The sequence below is a fragment of the Microcebus murinus genome, chromosome 10 (assembly GCF_040939455.1).
Source record: "Microcebus murinus isolate Inina chromosome 10, M.murinus_Inina_mat1.0, whole genome shotgun sequence".
Lineage (NCBI taxonomy): Eukaryota > Metazoa > Chordata > Mammalia > Primates > Cheirogaleidae > Microcebus > Microcebus murinus.
Genome location: NC_134113.1, coordinates 8,604,665 through 8,628,593, shown reverse-complemented (window position 1 = coordinate 8,628,593; position 23,929 = coordinate 8,604,665). Strand labels below are relative to the sequence as shown.

The following is a 23,929-nucleotide window of genomic DNA, read 5'->3' as shown; positions in this document are numbered from 1 at the left end:
TTGCTGTGAACATCAGTTATGTGTTTTACAGTAGGAATGGGCAATGGTGATTAATCCGGGAGTGAGTGAATGGATGTCACTTGAGAGGTGGCTATACCAATTTTACATTTCACATCACATAAATATATATTTGTTCCCAAAAACCCTTGTTAGGTGAGCACAGTACATTTTTTTTTTTGGGGGGGGGGGATAGAGTCTTGCTCTGTTGCCTATGTTCAAGTGCTGTGGCATCAGCCTAGCTCACAGCAACCTCAACTCCTGGGCTCAAGCAATCCTTCTGCCTCACTGCTGCCTCAGCCTCCTGAATAGCTGGGACTATAGGTGTGTGCCACCATGCCTGGCTAATTTTTTCTATATATTTTTAGTGTCTGGCTAATTTCTTTCTATTTTTAGTAGGACAGGGTCTCGCTCTTGCTCAGGCTGGTCTCGAACTCCTGAGCTCAAATGATCCTCCCGCTTTGGCCTCCCAGAGTGCTAGGATTACAGGCATGAGCCACTGTGCCCAGCCCACAGTAGATCTTTTGATAACACTTTCAGAAAAGGAAACAGCTTCCCTGCAAGTGCCTTCTTGGCTCACGTCTTGTGGCTGATTATAGAGGATCCTGGACCAGAACAGATTGCTAGGCCCCAGTGCGTGCATGGATGATTCTTGAGCACAAAAAAGCATACACCACCAGCCATCTTTTTAGCTTTCATATTTTATAGGTATGAGCCTTCTAAAATATTTGACAGGTTTGTAAATATTCGTACCTGTATTATGAAATGAAAATTTGTTTTGTGTCAGTTTGAGTAATTGTTCCTCAATAATTGCATATTTAATGAATTCATGAAAATGTTGCATAAGTTTTTAGTAATTTCTTTTTGGCACATTTTATTTCATAAAATTTTAACAAACTTTTGTTTGGCTTATTTTATTCTCAGAGGAAAAGTGATTACTTTTTATTGTCTTGCCTTGTGTGTAGTAGCTTAGTCTCATATAAAAATAAATTAACTGATATTTAGTTTATTAAGCACATTTTCTTAATGTGCTTAATAAAAAATAAATAAATAAATAAAAATAAAATATGGGATAAAGAAAAAAACTGGGATCAACCATTAGAGTGAATCTGAATAATTTCAGTCATAAAAAGCCAAGAATATTGAACATAAATGATAAACCCAAGAAACCTGGCCAATTCCAGTAGCCTCAGCCTAACTGAGACAGGGTGCCCTGCCGCAGGGTCAACAGCTGGTGCACCACTTTGCTCGGTGGGCGTCCTTTGTTGCAGGTTGGTGTCTCCTGTAAGAATTTCACTATCATCTCTGCCAAAAGCCAAGTAAAATAGGGAAAGACATTCAGAGCTATTAATATTTTAATCCTACAAACCTTTCCTAACTATGTTCTTCCCCCAGGTGGGGGAAGATTTCTTCCCTACCTCTCTCCCTTCCTCTCTCCTACCTGAAATGCATGTGTGTGTACACACACACACACACAGCTATGTTACTGAAGGTCATTGCTTCACGGTATTCCTGATCTTAGTGACAGAATTTCAATCTAAACCTTTAAAAAGACAAAAACAAATTTTTGCCCTGAATTTCTGACATATGTTTTTCTCTTCTTACCTCTTTTAGGCAATATTTGTGAGTTTCTGCAGAGTTTTGCACAGTCTGTTCCCATGCAAACCAATGAGGGAGAAGTATCGGAAGAAAGCAGTTCCAAGGTCAGTAAATTACTCAAAGGTACAAAGAGTTTGAGTAGAATTGACCAGTAGAGACTGCAGATGAATAGAGTGGGTATTTTGTTTTAGGTGAATTTAGAAATTACATTGATTTCAATTAGAGCCTAACCTAAGAGGATAGGCTTTTTCTTCTCAATACGCTTTTTTTCTTCTCAATACACTTTTTAAATGTATGTGACAAATTTAAAACAAGTTTTACTGAAGTACCGAGAACTTTATGGTTCATTTTTAGACTACTAGCACTCTATCTTTTAAATTTTATTATGAAAGTTATATGTATTTATAAAAAAAATTAAAACAAATCAGAACTAATAAGATAAAAAGTAAAAGCCTGGTCCTTATTCATGCTGAGCACAGGTAGTCATTGATAATTTTTAGACATTTTTCTATTATAAATTTTTAAACAGTAATTTGTTTGGTTTGGTTTTTAAGTCTAAAACTGAAGGAATATTATCCCCAAGCCCTATATATAAATAGTTATCTGTGTGTTTATCTGTATTTCTGTTTGTATCTGGCTCCATGTCCTGAATTTCCCTGGCTCGTTCTCAGCATGGTCACATGAGACCCTTAGTATCACCTTTACTTCCCTCTTTCTGCATTCAGAATTGTGTCTAGTTCTTCTTGGAGCTCCTGAGGGTCTCTCACGTTGTCTCCCGAACAGTCCACAGCACCCATGGCATTATGTGCCACTCTGGATCTGCCAGAGGGGGTCCTTTCCCGCTGCTACTGCTGCCAGGACTCTCTGTAGGTAGCCTTATTCCTCCATCAGAGCAAAAGTGGGAAGGTGTCAAGTTGTCACCGAGAACCTCCAGAATATCATGCCAAGTGGAAGAAGCCAGAAGCAAAAGGTCACATGTTGGATGATTCCATTTATATGGCATGTCCAGAATAGATAAATCCATAGAGATAGAGTGCCGATTGGTGGTTTCTGGGGATTGGTGGAGAAGGGAAGTGGGCAGTGACTGCTTAATGGGTATGGGGTTTCCATTTGAGCTGATGAAAATGTTTTGGAACTAGACAGAGGTGGAGGTTGCACAACATTGTAAATAAAGTCAGCCCTCCATTCCATTGGAATCCATGGATTCAATTGTGACTCAAAAATATTTGCAAAAAAAGTAGTTCCACAAAGTTTCAAAAAGCAAAACTGGAAATTTGCCATGTGCCAAGTACTAATTAAATCCATGAAAATGAAGTTATAGACAGGCCTTGTGTTAGGTATTATAAGTAATCTAGAGATGATTTAAAGTATATAGGAGGATGTGCATAGGGTATATGCAAATACTAGGCCATTTGATCTCAGGGACTTGAGCATCTATGGGTTTTAGTATTCATGGGGGTCCTGGAACCAATCCTCCGTGGATACTGAGAGACAACTCTATACTAAGTGACACTAAATTGTTTACCTTAAAATGGTTAATTTTATGTTATGTGAATTTTGTATTGATAAATTATCAAAAATTTTTAAAAGGAAAAAATGTCACTGGATTCCCATTATCCCAGTCTTTGCTGCCTGTCTCCCTCATGCTGTCATGCACTGAGTTTTAGGGGGGAGGCCCACACTTTTCTCAGCAGCTCTGTTGCATTTTGCCAGCCAGGCTTCAGAGAAGCACAGCTGGTGCCTTTGAGTCTCCAAGTCCCTCCTGAAAACAACTCCTTTAGCTCCTCCCTGAATTCCTCCTCTGCAGGACTATGATCTGGTCCCTGGGTGGTGGAGGGACAGACACCGTCCTGTCCCCTTGGTTTTTCTTTCCCATCTTACCAGATTTCTTTCTTCTTGTAGCCAAAGCTAAAACCTCTAGACTTTCATCAGACTCATCTAGACCCTGAATCTCATTTGGATGAGTCAGAACATGTGAGATACATATACACTCTCAGAATCTGCTTCAAGCACACGCAGAAAAGCACACATACCCAGGACCATAGGATACACATATACCCTAGGATTTCTCGAGATACACACACACCTTCCCCAAGACCCTAATTTATTAATTTATAGTACAATATAATGTTAAGGAAGATTGGATTCTTAGATCCTCTGGCAAGCACATTTTCTCCCTAAAAAGCTAAATTGTGATTGGAGGATCCCTTGGTGAGCATGTAATTGGACCAATATAGAATATTTTATTGTGCCATAAACTTAGTTTCTACCTTCTTTTTGGAATTAAAAAAAAAAAAAGACTAACTTTCTTGATTTTTCAATTACTAAATACCTTTTTTTAAAAAATTTTTTTAGAGTCAGGGTCTCTGTCACCCAGGCTGGAGTGCAGTGGTATCATCATAGCTTACCGCAACCTCAAACTCCTGGGCTCAAGTGATCCTCTCCCCTTAGCCTCCCGAGTAGCTGTGACTATAGGCAACACTACCACACCTGGCTAATTATTTTTTTGTATATTTTGTAGAGACAAGGTCTCACTGTACTGCCTAGGCTGGTCTCGAACTCCTAGGCTGAACCAATCTTCCCACCTTAACTTTCCGAAGTGCTGGGGTTACAGGCATGAGCCACTGTGCCTGGCTAAATCCATTCTTTTCCCAATAAATAATTCTGAAGCACATGTTATCATAGGATAGAACAATAGACCAAAAAGACACAATTCATACTCTCAAGGTGGTTACATTTTAGTGGGAGACACAAATAAACATAAGTACAGACAGTAAGCAGAGGTGATGGTAACTACTATGAAGAAAATAAAATAAAGCGATGTAGTAGAGGGTGGCTGGGAGGATGAGTGCAGGCAAATCAAGGAAGGCCTTTTTGGGAAAGGGACATTTCAGCTGAGAGCTACGGGCGAGAGAGCCAGCTGTGTGAAGAGCGGGACAAACAGTGTTCTAGACACAGGAAACAGCTGCAGAAGCCCTTGGCCTCTTCCAAGAACCCTCAGAGACCTGCGTGCCTGGTGTGACAGGAGGTTAGAGAGGGAGACAGACACTTCGCAAGGCCTCAAAGCCACTGTGTGCAATGTGGTCTTGTTCTCGTGCACGGGGCAGCCGTCGAAGGACATTCAGTTGAGGACTGGTGGGATGAGGTTTGCGTTTTAAGAGATCGCTCTGGCTGTGGTCTGGAGAGCAGACTGGGGAGAGGCAGGAGCAGAGCCCAGTGAGAAGGCACTGCGGCCATCCAGGCGGGAGAGAAGAGAGGACGGTGTTAGTGTGGTGGGACTGGAAGTGGAGGAGAGACAGACTTGAGGCGTATTTTGGAGGTAAAACTGACATGGCTTGAGGATGGATTGGGATGGTTTGCATCGTAGAAATCATAGAGGGAAATTTCAAGAAAAAGGTTCAGTCAGTAAATTCAGATGCTGCCGAGCAGTGGAGGAGGTTGATAATTGAGAAAAGGGCATCTGGATTTGTTTAAGATCTAGTTAAAGGGAAAGCAGATGAAAAAACTTTCTGGGGAGATAGAGGTGTTCTGTGTTTGATAGGGGTGCTACAATTTATAATTATGATAAAAATGACAATTACAATGTTAGGTATGTTATATCTGAAGCCACTGTAAAATAATAATAGTCGATTGGGGTGCAGGTATACATGGCAGAACATTGACAACTGTTGAAGCTTGGTGATGGGTAAGTAGGAGTTCAGTTGTATTTACTTTGTATATGTTTGCAATTTTCCATAATAAGAAAGTTTTAAAAAAGAGTTTATTGACTGGGCATGGTGGCTCACGCCTGTAATCCCAGCACTTTGGGAGGCTGAGCCAGAAGGATTGCTTGAGCCCAGGAGTTCAAGACCATCCCGGGCAATGTAACAGGACTCTGTCTCGACAAAAAAATTTTTTTAAATAGCTGGGCATGGTGGCCCTTACCTGTAGTCCCAGCTACTCAGGAGGCTGAGGTGGGAGGATCCCTTGAGCCCAGAGTTTAAATCCAGCCTGGGCAACATAGTGAGATACTGTCTCTTAAAAAAAAAAAAAAAAAATTAAGGAAATCTCAATAAAATGTGAACTTTAGTTAATAATAATGTATCAGTATTGGTTCATTACTTGTGACAAATATACTAAGATAAGATGTTAATAATGGCAGAAACTAGGTTTAGGATATATGGGAAATCTCTGCAAATTTTCTGTAAACCTACACATGTTCTAAAAAATAAAGTGTGTATATATATATATATATATATATATATATATATATATATATATATATTAAAACTACCATCATAACAACCTTTTATTTCTCACAATTCTGTTGACTGGGCTCAATAGAGTAGTTCTTCTGTTCCAAAGTGGTGTTGGCTGGAGCTGCAGTCATCTAGAGGCCCATTTAGCCAGAAATTTCCAAAAGGGTCCCCTCACATGGCTGACAGTTGGTGTTGGCTGTCAGTTGGGAGCTCAGCTTGTTGACCCAAGTGTCAAGGTTCTCCTCCATATGCCTGGCCTGACACTCACATTCTTAAAGAGAATGTCATTGACCCACACCAGCCTTTGGACTGATTTCCACTGGATCTTGAGCTCTCAGAGTAGGATAGCAATAGCCGTAGGCGAGGAAGAGATCCCCGGGAAGGACATATGAATGAGCACAATGACTAGCATTCCTAGAGCTGTGTCCCGTGAGATCTGACGTCACATGTCCTTACCTCTCTTAGCAAGGATGCATTAGAATGCTTAATTTCAACTCCACAGCCATTTGTCATTTTAAATTTAGTCTAATTTAGGTTGATATCCTAAATGAGTTGATGTTAGCTTACTAGTTGTAGAGATTCTATAGTTATAGGCTTGGAATATTCATTTGTAAAGTGAAATCTAAAGCAAATACGGTAAAAAATTGTCATAGCGTCAAGCAGTTGGGTATTTATGATCATATTCTTTTTGTATATTTAAATATGTGTAATAAAACAATAAAAATAAATAAGCTGTAAGGTTTAAAAATTGTAGCTGTGAATTTAAGTGCCCATGTGTTTCTACTAATTACTACAAATAAATATTTACTGAATCAGGAAGCCAACATTTTAGCTATAGTATTCTTTATTATTATCAAAGGTAACAAGTAAATTTAGTCTTTATCTATAAGAATAAAGTGATCTGTTGATTTCCTTAACATCAAAAACAGTTAAGGGCTGGGCATGGTGGTTCATGCTTGTAATCCTGGCACTCTGGGAGGCCAAGGCAGGCAAATTGTTTTAGCTCAGGGGTTCGAGACCAGCCTGAGCAAGAACGAGACCCCGTCTCTACTAAAAATGGAAAAATTTTGCCAAGCATGGTGGCTCATACCTGTAGTCCTGGCTACTCAGGAGGCTGAGGCAGGAGGATTGCTTGAGCCCAGGAGTTTGAGGTTGCTGTGAGCTAGGCTGATGCCACGGTACTCACTCTAGCCTGGGCAACATAGTGAGACTCTGTCTCAAATAAATACATACATACATACATACAATTAAGATGATTTAGACATACAGAAAATACACATTAGTATTTGTATTATCTGTTTTAATTGGTTTCATTGACAAAATAAAGAATTGCAAAATCTGTTTTTAATATTAAATGCTCATTTAGTCAAGATAACTGTTACACAGTATTCCAGGAACATGGTGTTTCGTTTGTGTTTTGGTGGGGGGATGCAGAGGAAAAGGTTCAGACACCATTTTAAAAAGTCTTTTGCTTTATTAGTTTAGAATATCTCTGCCTTGGACTGCATCTGCTTTAGTAAATTATTACAAGATTTCATTGTAAGAGCAGATTGGAAAAGAAGCCATGCAGGACAAGTATTTTTCCCATTTATTTACATAGCTGGTAAAAACATAATTTGAGTTGGAGTCTAGGTCTGTCTAACTCCAAAGGCCATACTAAGTTCAATACTCAATCCTGAAGAAGTTATATGGCAGGGTAATCAACATTATTTACTTATGTCAGAGACACTTCTTAGAAAAGTCACCTGGGGCAAGGTGTGGTGGTTTATGCGTGTAAAGCAAGCACTCTGGGAGGCTGAGGTGGGAGAATCACTCGAGCCCAGGAATTTGAGACCAGCCTGGGCAACACAGCAAAAGAGACCTTGTCTTTACAAAAAATAAGAAAAATTAGCCAGGCATGGTGGTGATCACTTGAGCACAGGTGTTCAAGGTTGCAGTGAGCTATGATCATGCCTGTATGATAGAATGAGACCCCGTCTCTAAAGAGGAGAATAAAAAAAGTCACCTGGGTATAGAAGATAAGAAGGAAGGGGGTGCTTGATGCATATTCAGAGTCACGCACTTCTCTAGAGAAGAGATGATTGGAGCATCAGGATATGTATGTCTGAGACACTGGAGACGAGGTTAGAGATAGAATCCCGTGTGTGCAGTGGGGTTGAAGGATTTTAAGCAGGGCAGAAACCTGATCTGATAGGTGTTTTAGAAAGATTAGTTTGGCAGCAGTGTGGAGAAATGATTACAAACAGAATTTAAAATGAAGACAGAGATGCCAGTTAGGAGTGTTCTCAAGATTGAGATAGGCTTGACATCAAGCAATAACTGTGGATCAGCAGAGGAGGGGATGTATGGGGGAAATGTTGAGGAAGAATGGTCTAGGGGCACTTGGAGACAGCTCTGGAAAGAATGAGTTGGATGATACCAATGAAATATAGGAGAAAGAACAAAGTATTGGATGTAGATGGTATTTCTGTTGTTGTTATTGTTTTTAACTGGGTGTGGAGGGTTTGGATTTTCAGATATTACGGGGCCTGCACGCAGTCCAGGTGAAAATATTTAATGGACATTTTGGAGCTCAGTAGAGAGAGAGGACATCAAGGTATACATTTAGGAGTTTTCAGCATATAGGAATAGATGGGATCTGAAAAATGAGAAAAAACCCGAGTCTAGAACTGTAAGAACTATTTCAGACTGTGTGTCAAACTTTAGCATGCATAAGAATTAGCTTTCTCAAAGTATTAATAAAACCAAAACAAATAAAAAACCCCAGCAACTCAAAATACTAAAAAACAAAAAACAAGAATTAGCTTGGGTGTTTATTTTCTCCTTTTTTAGCAGCTTTGTTAAGTATATTTCATGTACTATAAAATTTACTCACTTAAAATATATAGTACAATGGTTTTTAATATATTTGCAGAGTTGTACAACCATCACTACAATCTGTTGTCTCTATAGAATATTCTATTCTGAATGTTTCATATAAATAGAATCATATAGTATGCATTCTTTCTGTGTGAGACTTCTTTCAGCTAACATAATGTTGTCAAGGTTCATCCATGTTGTAGCACATTATCAGTACCTCAGTACTTTTTATGGCTGAATGATATTCCATTGTATGGATGGTGCCACATTTTGCTTATCCACTCATCAGTTGATGGATATTTTAATGGTTCTGATTTTTTGGCTATTATGAATAATGCTGCTATGAACATTTGTGTACAAGTTTTTGTATGGACATATGTTTTCATTTCACCTAGTTGTATACCTAAGAATGGAATTGCTGCATCATGTGGTTCATGTTTAATTTTTGAGGAACTGCCAAACTGTTTTCCAAATGACTACATCATTTTATATTCCCACCAGAAATGTGTGATGGTTTGAATCTGTCCACATTCTCGACAGTTGTTATTGTCTCTATTTTTTATTTTAGCCATTCTAGTGGCTCTCAAATGCTGTCTCGTTGTGGTTTTGATTTGCACCTTGCATTCTGTTTACAGTGAAGATTCCCAGGCCCTACCCTGGATTTAATGAAACAGGATCTCAGTAATTCAGACCTAGGATCTGTATTTTCTTTACAAGCATCCCAGCTGACTCCTGTGCAGATAGTAGGCAGACCACAGCTGAACTAAGGGGCCGTCAGAGGAGGAAGAACCAGTGAATTATTTAAGTTCTCTTTAAGAGGTGAAGCACACATAGCCTTCAGAGTAGGATTTCATCTGGAGAAAGAGGAAGAGACTGCCTCTGGAAAGGGCTAGACAGGGGACCTCAGTTCTTCACTGTACCTGCACTTTCTTTCTTTAAAACAGAGAGAAACTTGAAAAAAATGACAAACCAAATATAATAAATCTGGGTAATAGTTATGTGGGTGTATTTGTAATTTTATTCTCTGTACTTTTCTATATCTTAAAAAATGTCCTAACTTACAAAAACAGAAAATTCTGTTTTGTTACAAGGGAACTTGCAACTTTAACACAATTTATTCTTATTTTGCCTTATAGAATAAGATATGATAAAAATGTCCTTCTAGTCTACAAACCACTCTTTCAAATACATGAAGACAGTTCTTACGTCTTTCTTAAAAATCTATATAGGTGGTCTAGGACTGGTATGGTCACTTTCCAATTATCAGGGACTCAGACTTCTATTTTATTCTTCCATTTTTTGTTTTGAGATAAGATCTTGCTCTGTCGCCACACTAGAGTGCAGTAGTCTCATCATAGATTGCTGCAGCCTCAAACTCCTGGGCTCAAGTGATGCTCCTGCCTCAGCCTTCTGAGTAGCTGGGACTACACACATGTGCCACCATGCCCGGCTAATTTTTTCTGTTTTTTGTAGAGACAGGGTCTTGCTATGGTGCTCAGGTTGGTCTTGAACTCCTGGTCTCAAGTGATCCTCCCACCTCGGCCTCCCAAAGTGCTAGGATTACAGGCATGGGTCAACATTTTCAATATACTGCTTCTACCTAATGTTTTAAGATGGTTGCTCCAGCCGCAACCATCACATCAGTATTCTGTGTAGCAGAAATTAGAGAACTTGTTACTTCCCTTGAAAGACTTTAGGGGAGTTGCATGTTATATTCTGCCTATATCTTGTTGACCAGAATTTAATCACATGTTCAAAATAAGCTTTAAAGGATACTAGAATGTGTCAGCTAAAATTTTTGGCTCAATACTAATCAGGAAGTCAGCCACATCTTCCTTACACCGGTGTTATGCTGGTCTTGCCCATCCTATAGTTGTACAATTGATTCTTTTAAACCTTTTAAAGTATAAGACTTCACAATTAGGCAAAAATTATGAAAAGACTAATCTAGTAAGGGAGAGATATTGGAGCAACTGGGTAACCATATGGAATGCATGAACCTTGACCCCTTCAACAGACTGGCAATACTAAGTGTTGGCAAGAATGTAAAATAAGTGAAGCAATCATACATTGTTGGAAGGAGTATAAAATGGTACAACCACTTAGAAAACTAATTCACAAATTTCTGAATAAAATTAAACATATATCTATCCTATAACCTAGACATTCTACTCTTAGGTGTATACTTAATAGAAATGACTCATATGTTCACAAACAGACATTATATGAGAACGTTCATGGTAGCTTATTTTTTTAGCAGCTTCAAACCAGAAATAGCCCAACTCTCCATCAACAGGTGGATGAATAAACAAATGGAATGTTTATGCATTGGAATAATACTAAGTGTAAAAATTGAATTCTTGATGAATGGTCAAAAAGTCAAGTAGAAGCTGGGAGCAGTGGCTCACATCTGTAATCCCAGCACTTTGAGAAGCTAAGGCAGGAGGATTGCTCGAGGCCAGGAGTTTGAGACCAGCCTGTGCAACATAGCAAGACTCCATCTCTACAAAAAATAGAAAAATTAAGCAGGTGTGGTGGCACATGCTTGTAGTCCCAGATACTTGGGAGGCTGAGGCAGGAGGATCACTTGAGCCAGTAGTTCAAAGTTGCAGTGAGCTATGATGATACCACCGCACTCTAGCCTAGGTGACAGTGCAAGACCCTGTCTCCAAAAATAAAACAATAAAAAAAGTTAAGTAGAAATATGGAAGATACAAAAACAGACTGAAATCAAATTTCTAGAGTTGAAAACTACATTGTGTGCAATGATATATATATAATAAGGGGTAGGATTAGTGGCAGATTAGAACTTGCAGAATGGAAGATTAATGAATTTAAAGATATAACTATATTCATGGCATGCATTATTGTTAAAAAAGAAAAAAAAATAAAGATATAACTATAGAAAGTATCCAAAGTGAAACAGAAGAAAGAATGAAAAAAAGAAAGAAAGAAAAGAACATCATTGTGCTGTGGGACAGCTTCAAGCAGCCTAATACACATATGTTATACTTGGAGTCTCTGAATAAGAGAGAGGGAAGCAGAAAAATATCTAAAGAAATGCTGGCCCCAAATTTTTCTAATTTGATAAAAACTATAGACCCACAGATCCAAGAAGCTCAATGTATCTGAAGTTTAAGAAATATGAAGAAAACCACATGAAAGCATATTATAATCAAATTGCTCAAAACCAGTGGTAAAATCTCGAAAAAACCAGATGAAAAGAAACACTCTATTGACAGAGGAACAAAGATAAGGATAGCAGCAGATTTCTCATTAGAGACAGTGCAGAGAAGATGACAGTGGAGCAACATCTTTAAAGTACTGAAAGATAAAGCTATTACCTTGAATTCTGTAACCAGTAAAAATTTCTTTCAAAAATGAAGGAGAAATAAAGTCTGTTCCAGAAATACAAAAGCTGAAATAATTAATCACCAGCGTACCTTACTCACTACAAGACGTGTTAAAAGGAGAAGGAAAGTGGTACCAGATGGAAATATGAATCCACACAATGGAATGAAGAGCCCAGGAAATGGAAACTACATGGGTAGATACATAAGATATTTGCTATTATTTAAATCTCTTTAACAGATCATTGATGTCTAGGTGCAGTGGTGCTCGCCTGTAGTCCCAGCAATAGAGGAGGCTGAGGTGGAGAAGGTTGCTTGAGCCCTGGAATTTGAGTCCAGCCTGGGCAACACAGACCCTGTCTCAAAAAAAAAAAAAAAAAAGATAATTGATAAATTCTTTAAATAATAATAAGACAAACATACTGTAGGTTTATAGCATTTATATGAGGGTAATATATTATAACAGCATAAGGCCAGGAAGGGGAAAATGGGAAGATACTGTTGTAAAGTTATTATATATGAATTTAATATACTTTCACTTGGAGAGAAAGGAATACTTCCTAACTCAGTCGATGAAGCCAGCATTACTCTGACACCAAAACCAGACAAAGACATGGCAAGCAAAGAAAACAATAGGCCAATATCTCTCATGAACACAGATACAAAAATTTTAAACAAAATTTTAGCATGGTGAATCTACCAGTATATAAAAAGAATAATACATAACCAAGTGGGGTTTATCCCTGGAGTGCAGTGTTGGTTTAACATGAGAAAGTCAATCAGTGTAATTCATCCCATTAACAAAGTGAAAAAGAAAAATTATATGATCATCTTAACAGATGCAGAAAAAGCATTTGACAAATTGCTTTTAAGAGCTCTCAGTGGGCCTGGCGTGGTGGCTCACGCCTGTAATCCTAGCACTTTGAGAGGCGAGGCGGGCGGATTGCTCAAGGTCAGGAGTTCGAAACCAGCCTGAGCGAGACCCCGTCTCTACCAAAAATAGAAATAAATTAATTGACCAACTAAAAATATATATACAAAAAATTAGCCGGGCATGGTGGCGCATGCCTGTAGTCCCAGCTACTCGGGAGGCTGAGGCAGTAGGATCACTGAGCCCCGGAGATTGAGGTTGCTGTGAGTTAGGCTGACGCCATGGCACTCACTCTAGCCTGGGGCAACAAAGTGAGACTCTGTCTCAAAAAAAAAAAAAAAGAGCTCTCGGTGAACTAGGTATAGAAAGAACTGCTCAACCTAGTAAAGAGCTTTTATGAAAAAGCCTACAGTTAACCTTAAACATAATGGTTAAAGTCTGACTGCTTTAACGTTCAGATGAAGAAGAACAACAGCAACAAAGGATGTCTAAAGGTGAAATTGGATATTTCACCACTTCTATTTAACATTGTGCTTGAGGTACTAGTTAGGGCAGTTAAGCTAGACAAATAAAAAGACATCCAAATTGGATGGAAAGAAAGTTAAAACTACCTTTATTAACAGCCCATATGATTGTCTATGTAGACAATTTAATGGAAACTCCAAAACTTCTAGAACTAATCAGTGATTTTAACAAGTTGTTGGATATAAGACCATATACAAAAATCAGTTGTATTTCTATATACTAGCAATGAATAATCAAATTGAAATTCTAAAAAATACCATTACAATAGCATAAAAATATTAAATACTTGAGGATAAATTTGATAAAAATGTACCAGAATTATTCAGTGAAAGCTATAGAACATTGCTGAGAAAAATTAAAGATGACCTAATAAACAGAGATATATAGCTCATTCATAGGTCAGAAGATTCAATATTTAGTGTATAATCTGTTTCAGTTCTCTTGCCTGCTTTCTGACTTCTAGCTCCTTGAGTTGTAGCAGTATAGCTCCCATCTTAACATGGCATGCGTCCAGCCTGTGATTTGTTTTTTGCATCCAAATTTTCTCCTTTATATAAGGACAACAGTCAATTAGATTAAGACTCAACCTAGGCCAGGTGCAGTGGCTCACGCCTGTGATCTTAGCACTCTGGGCGGCCGAGGCAGGAGGATGATTTGAACTCAAGAGTTCTAGACCAACCTGAGTAAGAGCGAGACCCCGTTTCTACTAAAAATAGAACAAATTAGCCAGTCAACTAAAAATGAAATAAAAAATTAGCTGGGCGTGATGGCTCGTGCCTGTAGTCCCAGCTACTCGGGAGGCTGAGGCAGAAGGATCGTTTGAGCCCAGGAGTTTGAGGTTGCTGTGAGCTAGGCTGATGCCACAGCACTCACTCTAGCCTGGGCAACAAAGCGAGACTCTGTCCAAAAAAAAAAAAAAAAGACTCAACCTAAATGACCTCATTTTAACTCGATTACCTCTGTGAAGACCTTATCTTCAAATAAGGTCTCATTCTAAGGTATTATGGATTAGGATTCCAGCATATCTTTTTTAGGGAGCATACAATTCAACCCATTACAATAGCCAGAAAACTTTTCAGAAAAACAAAGTTGGAGTGCTAATACTGCCTGATTTGATTTTTTTTTAATTAATTAATTTATTTTAGAGATGGTGTCTTGCTATATATTGGCCAGGCTGGACTTTAACTCCTGGCCTAAAATGATCCTCTCACCTCAGCCTTTTGAGCAGCTGGGGCTATAGGCATGCATCACCATGCCCAGCTTGATTTTAAAACTTAATATAAAACTATTGTAACCAAGACACTGAGGCATTGGCAAAAACCAAATAGACAAGTGGAACAGAGACTAGAAACATAGACCTACATGTATATAATATTTGACAAAGGCAATTTTGTGGAGGTAATTCAACGGATAAAGGATAATTATTTTTCACAAATGGTACTGGAACAATTAGATATAGCTATATACAAAAAAATGAGCATGGATCTATACCTCATACCATGTATAAAAATTAACTTAAAATGGATCTTATATCTAAATGTAAAACCTAAAACTATAATATTTCTAGAAGAAAACATAGGATAAAATCTTTATGACCTAGGATTAAGCAAAGGTTTCTTAGATATCATAGCAAAAACACAATTAATAAAAACATTTAAAAGTTGATAAATTTGACTTTATCAAAATTAAGAACTTTTCTTTGAAGGACACTCTTAGGAGAACTAAAAGACAAGCCATAGACTGTAAGAAAATATTTTAAAAGCATATATCTCATTAAGGACTTATATCCAGAATATATTAAAAACTCTCAAAGCTCAATAATAAATAATCTAAGGCGGGGGGTGGAACGCTGGGTGTGGTGGCTCATGCCTATAATCCCAGCATCCTGGGGGGCTGATACAGGAGGATCACTGAAGACCAAGAGTTTAAGACCAGCCTGGACAACATAGTGAGACCCCTGTGTCTAAAAAGTAAGAAAAATTAGCTGGATGTCATGATGTGCATGCACCTTTAGTCCCAGCTACTCAGGAGACTAAGGCAGGAGGATCACTTCAGCCCAAGAGTTTGAGGCTGCGGTGATCTGTGATCATTACACTGCACCATAGCCTGGGTGACAGAGCAAGGCCCTATCTTTAAAAAAAAAAAAAAAAAAGACAAATAACTCAAGTGAAAAATAAGCAAAGAATTGGAAAAGACATTTCTGCAAAGATAGACAAATGGCCAGTAAGCACATCAAAAGATGTTCAGCATCACTAGTCGTTAGGGAAATACAAATCAAAACCACAGTGAGATGAGGGCTAAGACAATAACAAATGTTGGTGAGGATATGGAGAAATTGGAAATCTCATACAGTGCTGATTTGAATGTGAAATGGTGCAGCTGCTTTGGAAAAAAGTTTGGCAGCTCTTCAAAAAGTTAAACAGAATTACCATATAACCCAGCAATTCCACTTTTAGTTATTCACCCAAGAGAAATGAAGATGTGTCCACACAAAAACTTATACACAAATATTCATAGCAGCATTATACATAATAGCCAAAAAAGTGGAAAAACACAAATATCCATGGATTGATGGAATGTCTGTAAACAAAATGTGGTATATCCATGTAATGGGATATTATTCAGCCATAATAAAGGAATAGAATACTGATATATCTACATCCTGGATGAATCTCAAAAACGTTACACTAAGTGAAAGACTTTCTTAGTTTCTTAGTGGTTCTAAAGAATAGAAATTTGGCTGGGCGCGGTGGCTTCATGCCTGTAATCCTAGCACTCTGGGAGGCCAAGGCAGGCAGATCGCTCAAGGTCAGGAGTTCGAAACCAGCCTGAGCAAGAGTGAGACCCTGTCTCTACTATAAATAGAAAGAAATTAATTGGCCAACTAACATATATAGACAAAATTAGCCGGGCATGGTGACGCATGCCTGTAGTCCCAGGTACTTGGGAGGCTGAGGCAGCAGGATTGCTTGAGCCCAGGAGTTTGAGGTTGCTGTGAGCTAGGCTGACACCACGGCACTCACTCTAGCCTTTGCAACAAAGCGAGACTCTGTCTCAAAATAAATGGAAGGAAAAAAGGGAGGAAGGAAGGAAAAGAAAAGAAATTTATTTATCACAGTTCTGGAGGCTGGGAGTTCAAGATCAAGGTGCCAGCAGTTTTGTGTCTGGGGAGATTCTGATCCGTACTTCCAAGGAGGCAAGAACACTGTGTCCTCACAGGGAAGAAGGTGGAAGGGAGGAACTCCCTCCCTCAAGTCCTTTTATCATGGCTTTCATCTGTTCATGAGGGCAGAGCCCTTAGTACCCTAAAACATCTCCCAAAAGGCCCCACCTGCCAACACAGTTGCACTGAGGAGAAAGTTTTCAAAACATGAATTTTGGGAGACACATTCAGACCATAGCTAAGACAGTCACAAACCACCACATATTGTATGACTTCATTTATATATGAAAAGTTCAAAATAGGCAAACATCCAGAGACAGAAGGTAGATTATCAGTTTTCTGGGGCTAAGAAGGAGTGTGAGAGGAAGGCAGAATGGAGAGTGTCTGCTCTTAGATAAAATGTTTCTTTTAGGGATGATGAAAACGTTCTAAAGTTGGATTATAGTGATGGACGTACAACTCTGTAAATATTCTAAAAGACACTGAATTGTGTGCTTTAAACAGGTGAACTTTATGGTATGGAGGTTTTATCTCAGTAAGGCTGTTAAAAAAGTGGTCAAAAGATTTGAGTAGATGCTTTACCAGAGAATGAATGGCAAAGAAGTGCATGAAAAGACCTTGAATATCAATACAATTTAAACCACAATTAGAATGGCTAAAATTAAAAGACTTACCCTACCAAGTGTTGGTGAGATGTGGAACAACTGAGACTCTTCATACACTACTGGGGGGAAGGTAAATGCTACAACCATTTTGGAAAACAGTCAGACAATTTCTTTAAAAGTTGAACATGCAGCACCCATATGATCCAGATGGTCTACTCTGTTATGGGTTGAATTGTGCCCCCCTCCCCTTGAAAAAAAATCATAGATTAAATCGGTGGTCCCCAACCTTTTTGGTACTAGGAACCGGTTTCATGGAAGACAGTTTTTCCACAGACGGGGAGAGGGCCAGGGATGGTTTCAGGATGATTCAAGGGCATTGCATTTACTGTGCCCTCTGCTAGTGATAATCTGTATTTGCAGCCACTCCCCAGTGCTAGCATCACTGCCTCAGCGTTAGCTCAGATCATCAGGCGTTAGGTTCCCATAAGGAGCGCAACCTAGATCCCTCACATGCGCTGTTCGCCATAGGGTTTGCGCTCAGACCAAGGCTGATCTGACAGGAGCTTATGCGGTGATGTGAGCGATGGGGAGCCGCCATAACAACAGATGAAACTTTACTCTTTCCTGCTGCTCACCTTCTGCTTTGTGGCCCAGTTCCTAACAGCCACAGACCAATACCTGTCTGTGGCCTAGGGGTTGGAAACTCAGGATTGAAATACTAACCCCTAGGACCATAGAATATCACCTTTTTTGGAGGTGGGTTCTCTATAGATGTAATCCAGTTAAAATGAAGTTATTATGGTGGGCCCTAATCCAGTATGACTGGTGTGTGTATTAAACGGGGAAATTGGGACGTAGAGACACACAAACAGGGAAAATACCATGTGATACTAAAGACAGCCGTCTGCAAGCCAAGGAGAGAGAACTGGAACAGATCTGTTGCTCACAGCCCTCGGAAGGAACCAACCCTACCAACAGCTTGATTTTGAGCTTCTAGCTTCCAGAACTGTGAGACAATAACTTTATATTTTTTAAGCCTCTAGGCTTTTGGTATGTTGTTGCAGCAGTCCTGGCAAAGTAATACACACTTCTGGGTATTTACCCAATAAAAAAAGAATGCATAAATGAATGTTCATAGCAGGTTTATTGCAGTAGCCAGAAATCTGAATACAACCCAATGTCCATCAAATTGTGGTATCTTATTACCATTATTATTTTTTGAGACAGGGTCCCATTTTGTATCATTCAAAATATAACAAAATTTGCAGGGCAATGACGCCCAACTGTAGTCCTAGCTACTCAGGAGACTGGACCTCAAGGATCACTTGAGGCCAGGAGTTTGAATCCAGCCTGGGCAACATAGCAAGACTCTCATCTCTTTAAAAGTTAATTAATTAAAAATTTTTTAATTAAAATAGCAGAAATTTTAAAATACATTAGAAATGTTAGAAAGTAAAGTTGAGAGAATCTCTCAGAAAATAAAATAAAAAGTCAAGTAGATAAAAATGGAAAGACGAAGAAGAAAATTAGTGGATCAGTCCCAGAGATGCAATACTAAATAATAGAAATTCTAAAAGGAAAGAACAGGAGGGGAGGAAATTGTCAAATAAGTAAAAAAAGCATTCCAAACCTGAAGAAACTGAGTTTTCTAGATTGCAAGTATCAGTTCAATAAATGAAAAAGGAGCCATGCTTAGTGGTTTGCATTTTTAGAAACTAAAGAAACAAAAGATCCCAAAGGTTACATCAAGAACACTGGGACTTAGAATGATATCAAACTTCTATATAGCAACTCTGGAGCAAGAAGACAGTGGAGCATCACCTTCAAAATTTTGAAGGGAAAAATGTTTACTGACTTCAACTTCTATATTTAATTAAGTATATGGGTAAAAAAAATGTATATATGTCAGTTATATGCATGGATAAAACAAGAACATTTCAGTCATTCAAGGTCTCAGAAAACTCGCCGTCCATATACCTTTTATCAGGAAATCAATGGAATATATGCTCCACCTAAACCAGAGGGTAAACCATAAAAGAGACAAAGGATCTGAGAAGCAGATGCTCTGATCTAGGAGAGAGAGGAGGCAATTGCAGAAATGAATCCTTGGCAAGATGTCAGCGATTTAGCAGCCTGGAAAGCAAACAATCCAGACTGGAACAGGAAAAACCCCAGAGGAATGTTTCCAAGGCTGGAATGAAACTGATAGATTACCTGAAGTGTTTGAATTGATTAAGAGGAGATTTAGAGCTCTGTTGGAGAGTTTGAGGATGAATTAATGAAAAATACATAACAAATACTAAACCAAAAAAAAAAAATGGGGAAAGAGAAAATAAAGAATAAGAAAAGGAAATAATAATTGTTAGTTCCAAGGAAACCAAACATTTTACAGGAAAGAAAATTTAATTACAACATTGCATATGGTTCAGCTGTATATATGATTTGCTTCATAATATTACTGTTAGTGCTGAATATTGATTTGAACAAAAATGCTAACTTACATTGGGAGGAGGGATGGAAGTCATGTCTTATGGGAGGAGGGGCAGGGTGGAGAGTGCTGCTTTTGTTTATAAGCCTGTGGTATTATTTGACTTTAAAATTACATGTATGTATTACTTCACAAATTTAAATATTTTTATTGGATTAATAATAACAACATGTAAGTAGTGGGGTATAGTTTATTCTCAAGAATTTGAGTAGTGAAGGGAAGGGTAAGGACAGTATATTTGGGAAATATCATAGGCCAAAAATAATTTTTCAGAATAGAGATTATAAAATATGTGCAGATTGAGGGGATGTATTTATTAAAAGGAAGAAAGAATAAGTGCAGGAGAAAGAAGGGGTCCTTAGATAATAAGGTCCCAGATGAAGCAGTGTAGTGTAGTTTAGGAATTTAGAATACAAGTGATGATGTCAGCCTTGCAAAGCAATAGAAAGGAGGAAAGATTATTGGAGATAAAGGTTTATAATAAAAGTCATGAGGAGAATAAAAGAGGGGGCTGGGCATGGTGGCTCACACCTGTACTCTCAGCGACTAGGGAGGCCAAGGCAGGAGGATCACTTGAGGCCAGGAGTTTGAGGTTAGAGTGAGCTATGATTGTGCCACTACACTCCAGCTTGGGTGACAGAGCAAGACCCTGTCTCTAAAAAATAAATGAAATAAGAAGAATAAGAGAAGAGTCTTGTGTGAGATAGGCTCTCGAGATAATCTTAGGCATTGCCATCTTCTGAGGGACACTCTAGGGTGGATGCCTACCAGATAAGTTTGGTGTCTTTGAGGAGACTGGAAAAGGTACCAAATCAATGAGTGAGGAATGTGGTTGGGTAGGTCATTCATTTAGTCCTTCAGCCCAATGCTTAGCATATAGATGGCATTAGGAAAGTGTGTTGAATGAATGAATGACAAAGTAGAAGAGCTGCATTCTGTTCTGGCATAGGCAGACAAGGATCACATGATTTCCCTCCTAGGCTCACTCACCACAGGGAAGGAGGTGTATAAAGGGGCCCAGCTGCTGGATAGATGTGGAGGAGTGCCTGGGAGGGTCAGAGAAGAGATGCTACAAGGGGCCAGAAGATGCTTCCTAGAGAAAGTAACTTTGGAACCAGTCTTTGAAGGTTGAATAGAAGTTCACCACAAAGACAGGGTGTGGAAGGGCCTTCCAGGGCAAAAGTTCTGAAACGTGAGCCCGAGTGGAAGTTGATTGGCATGCATTTGGAAAGGACCTGTGTTGTAACTTTCTCTGTAGTCCAGGAGCAGAAGAGATAGGGTAAGGGCTTGGCAAGGCAGGCATGTGCTAAGAGCAAATGGGGTGGTGAACAATCTAGGAGACTAAGGAGAAAATCACTCGTCCACCTGTCAGGTGAGGGTATGAATGGACTCTAGGGAAAAAGAAAACCCTGCAACTAGAAGTTATAACAAGGAATCCTTACAGGTTCAAATGGAGGAGGCAGTCAAGAGGCGGTTGTGGTCAGAATGGGATTTCAGAAACTGTGGACCTCGGTGTGGGGCAATATAGACTGGTGGTGAGGCCTCTGTCCACCGTTTCCCAGCCTAAGAAGGAAGAAGATGGACTAGCTGTCTAGGATAGGTCTAGAGAGAATCCGGTTCCTTTAGGCTCAGGAAAGTGCCTTTCCTTTGCTGTGTCATTGCATTCTCATACTGTGTTGTAACTGACTAGTTTTTGTGTGTCTTTCTCACTAGTCTGTAAGTTTTTTGAGGGCACAGACTGTCTTCACTGTTTTATCAGCACAGCACCACATATTAATGAATGACAGAAAGGTGAGGATATGCTGTAAATTTTGCAAATATAGATATCGAAACTCCTGAAAATGAGTCAAGGGGCAGGAGTGGTTAAGTCCAAGTACACAGACATTTGTAGAAGAGAGAAATAAGGCTGCCAAGGGATTGGAAGGGGACTCGAGAACAATAGGGTGTTGCAATAAAGAGCAGTGATCTTTCTGGATGATTTTTATTGCCTTCTGAATTGGTGGAGAGTGGGAAAGGTATGAACCCCAGCGTTTTATTTGGGTTTCTTCATTGTGTGTATGTATGTTACTGTTGTCTGTCATATAGATTATTAGGTCCTGTGAAAAATAGACTGTATTTTCCTAAGTTGGGAATAGTCCCATCTATCTCATTGGGGTTTTTTTTCTTTCCTTTTTTTTTTTTTTGTAAGTGATGGGGTCTAGGCTGGGCGAGGTGGCTCATGCCTGTAATCCTAGCACTCTGGGAGGCCAAGGTGGCCAGATCATTTGAGCTTAGGAGTTCGAGACCAGCCTAAGCAAGAGCGAGACCCCATCTCTACTAAAAATAGAAAGAAATTAATTGGCCAATTACAAATATATAGAAAAAATTAGCTGGGCATGGTGGTGCATGCCTGTAGTCCCAGCTACTGAGAGGCTGAGGCAGGAGGATTGCTTGAGCCCAGGAGTTTGAGGTTGCTGTGAGCTAGGCTGACACCATGGCACTCCAGCCCAGGCAACAGAGTGAGACTCTGTCTCAAAAAAAAAAAAAAGAGATGAGGTCTAGCTTGCTGTCCAGGCTGGAGTGCAGTGGTGCAATCATGGTATACTGTAGTAGCCTCGAATTCCTGGGCTCAAATGAGCCTCCTGTCTCACCCTCCTGAGTAACTGGGACTGCAGGCTCATGCCACCATGGCTAGATAATTTTTCTTATTTTTTGTAGAGACAGTGTCTCACTGTGTTTGCCCAGGTTGGTCTCGAACTCCTGTGCTCAAGTGATCCCGTTACCTCATCCTCCCAAAGTGCTGGAATTAACAAGTGTGAGCCACCACACTCAGCCTCCATCTGTTTCTTTGAATGCATCAGTTTCATTTTTAAAATTATACCTTTCGAAGGAGTGTTCCTAGGGCTGAGAAACAATCCCATTTGTAGAGGTAGCCCTATCTCTGTCACTTAACCTTCCTTTAATGACCAATTAACCATCTAGAACAGTAAAATACCCCTTTTTTCCTTTGAAAATTTGTATAAACCATACATACTTTAAAAAATATATATATACACACACACTTAAATAATTATGAAGAGGATATTCACATCTATACTGCATCGGCCAAGAAATAGAACATAATCATGCCCCACAATCCCTCTCTGATTCAATCCCCTCCTTTGAAAATTTGTATAAACCATACATACTTTAAAATATATATATACACACACACACACACACACACTTAAATAATTATGAAGAGGATATTCACATCCATACTGCATAGGCCAAGAAATAGAACATAATCATGCCCCACAACCCCTCTCTGATTCAATCCCCTCCTTCCCTATGACAGTCACTACTTAAATTCTGTATTAGTCATTCCTTTTATTTATAGTTTTTTTTGTTTTGTTTTGTTTTTTGAGACAGAGTCTCGCTTTGTTGCCCAGGCTAGAGTGAATGCTGTGGCGTCAGCCTAGGTCACAGCAACCTCAAACTCCAGGGCTCAAGCAATCCTTCTGCCTCAGCCTCCCGAGTGGCTGGGATTACAGGCATGCGCCACCATGCCCGGTTAATTTTTTCTATATATATTAGTTGGTCAATTAATTTCTTTCTATTTTTAGTAGAGACAAGGTCTCGCTCTTGCTCAGGCTGGTTTCGAACTCCTGACCTCGAGTGATCCACCCACCTCGGCCTCCCAGAGTGCTAGGATTACAGGCGTGAGCCACTGCACCTGGCCTATAGTTTTGTTATTTTAAGACATAGGGTCTTGCTATGTTGCCCAGGCTGGACTCAAACTCCTGGGCTGAAGAGATCCTCTTGCCTCAGCCTCCCCTGTAGCTGGGACTTTAGGCATGTGCCACTGTGCCCAGCCTTTTCTTTATAGTTTTTAAAAAAAGCATGTACATCTGTGTGTCTACATAAACACACATATATATGGTTAAAAATGTATATGCTTGAACTTTATGTTAATGGAATCATACTGTATATGTATTGTTTTGTGACTTCATTCACATGATATTAAGTTTTTATAAGTTACCCAGGTTGAGGTATGTATGTAGCTGTAATTCATTCATTGTTATGCAGTGTAGGATTCTACTGTCTGAAAACACCATAGCCTATTTAATATATTTGACTATTGATGGATGTCTGTTTTTGTACTTTTTTCTGTTAAAAGTAATACTACTATAAATATTTTTGTGTATGTGCAAAAATTTCTCTAAGGCATATACCTAGAAGTATAACTACTAGTTTGTGCAGTAAATACAAAGTA

At 39.1% G+C, this 23,929-nt stretch overlaps 1 protein-coding gene across 5 annotated transcripts in view; it reads left to right on the top strand.

Moving 5' to 3' along the window:
• TNRC6B (trinucleotide repeat containing adaptor 6B) overlaps nucleotides 1–23,929 on the top strand; it is a 249,037-nt gene that overhangs the window by 61,132 nt on the left and 163,976 nt on the right. For all 5 annotated transcript variants that reach the window (XM_012741670.2, XM_012741671.2, XM_012741666.2 and 2 more), the window contains one exon: nucleotides 1,612–1,700. In XM_012741670.2, coding sequence (XP_012597124.1) covers nucleotides 1,656–1,700 — 45 coding nt within the window. In that variant the 5' untranslated portion in view covers nucleotides 1,612–1,655. The remainder of the gene's footprint in view (nucleotides 1–1,611; nucleotides 1,701–23,929) is intronic.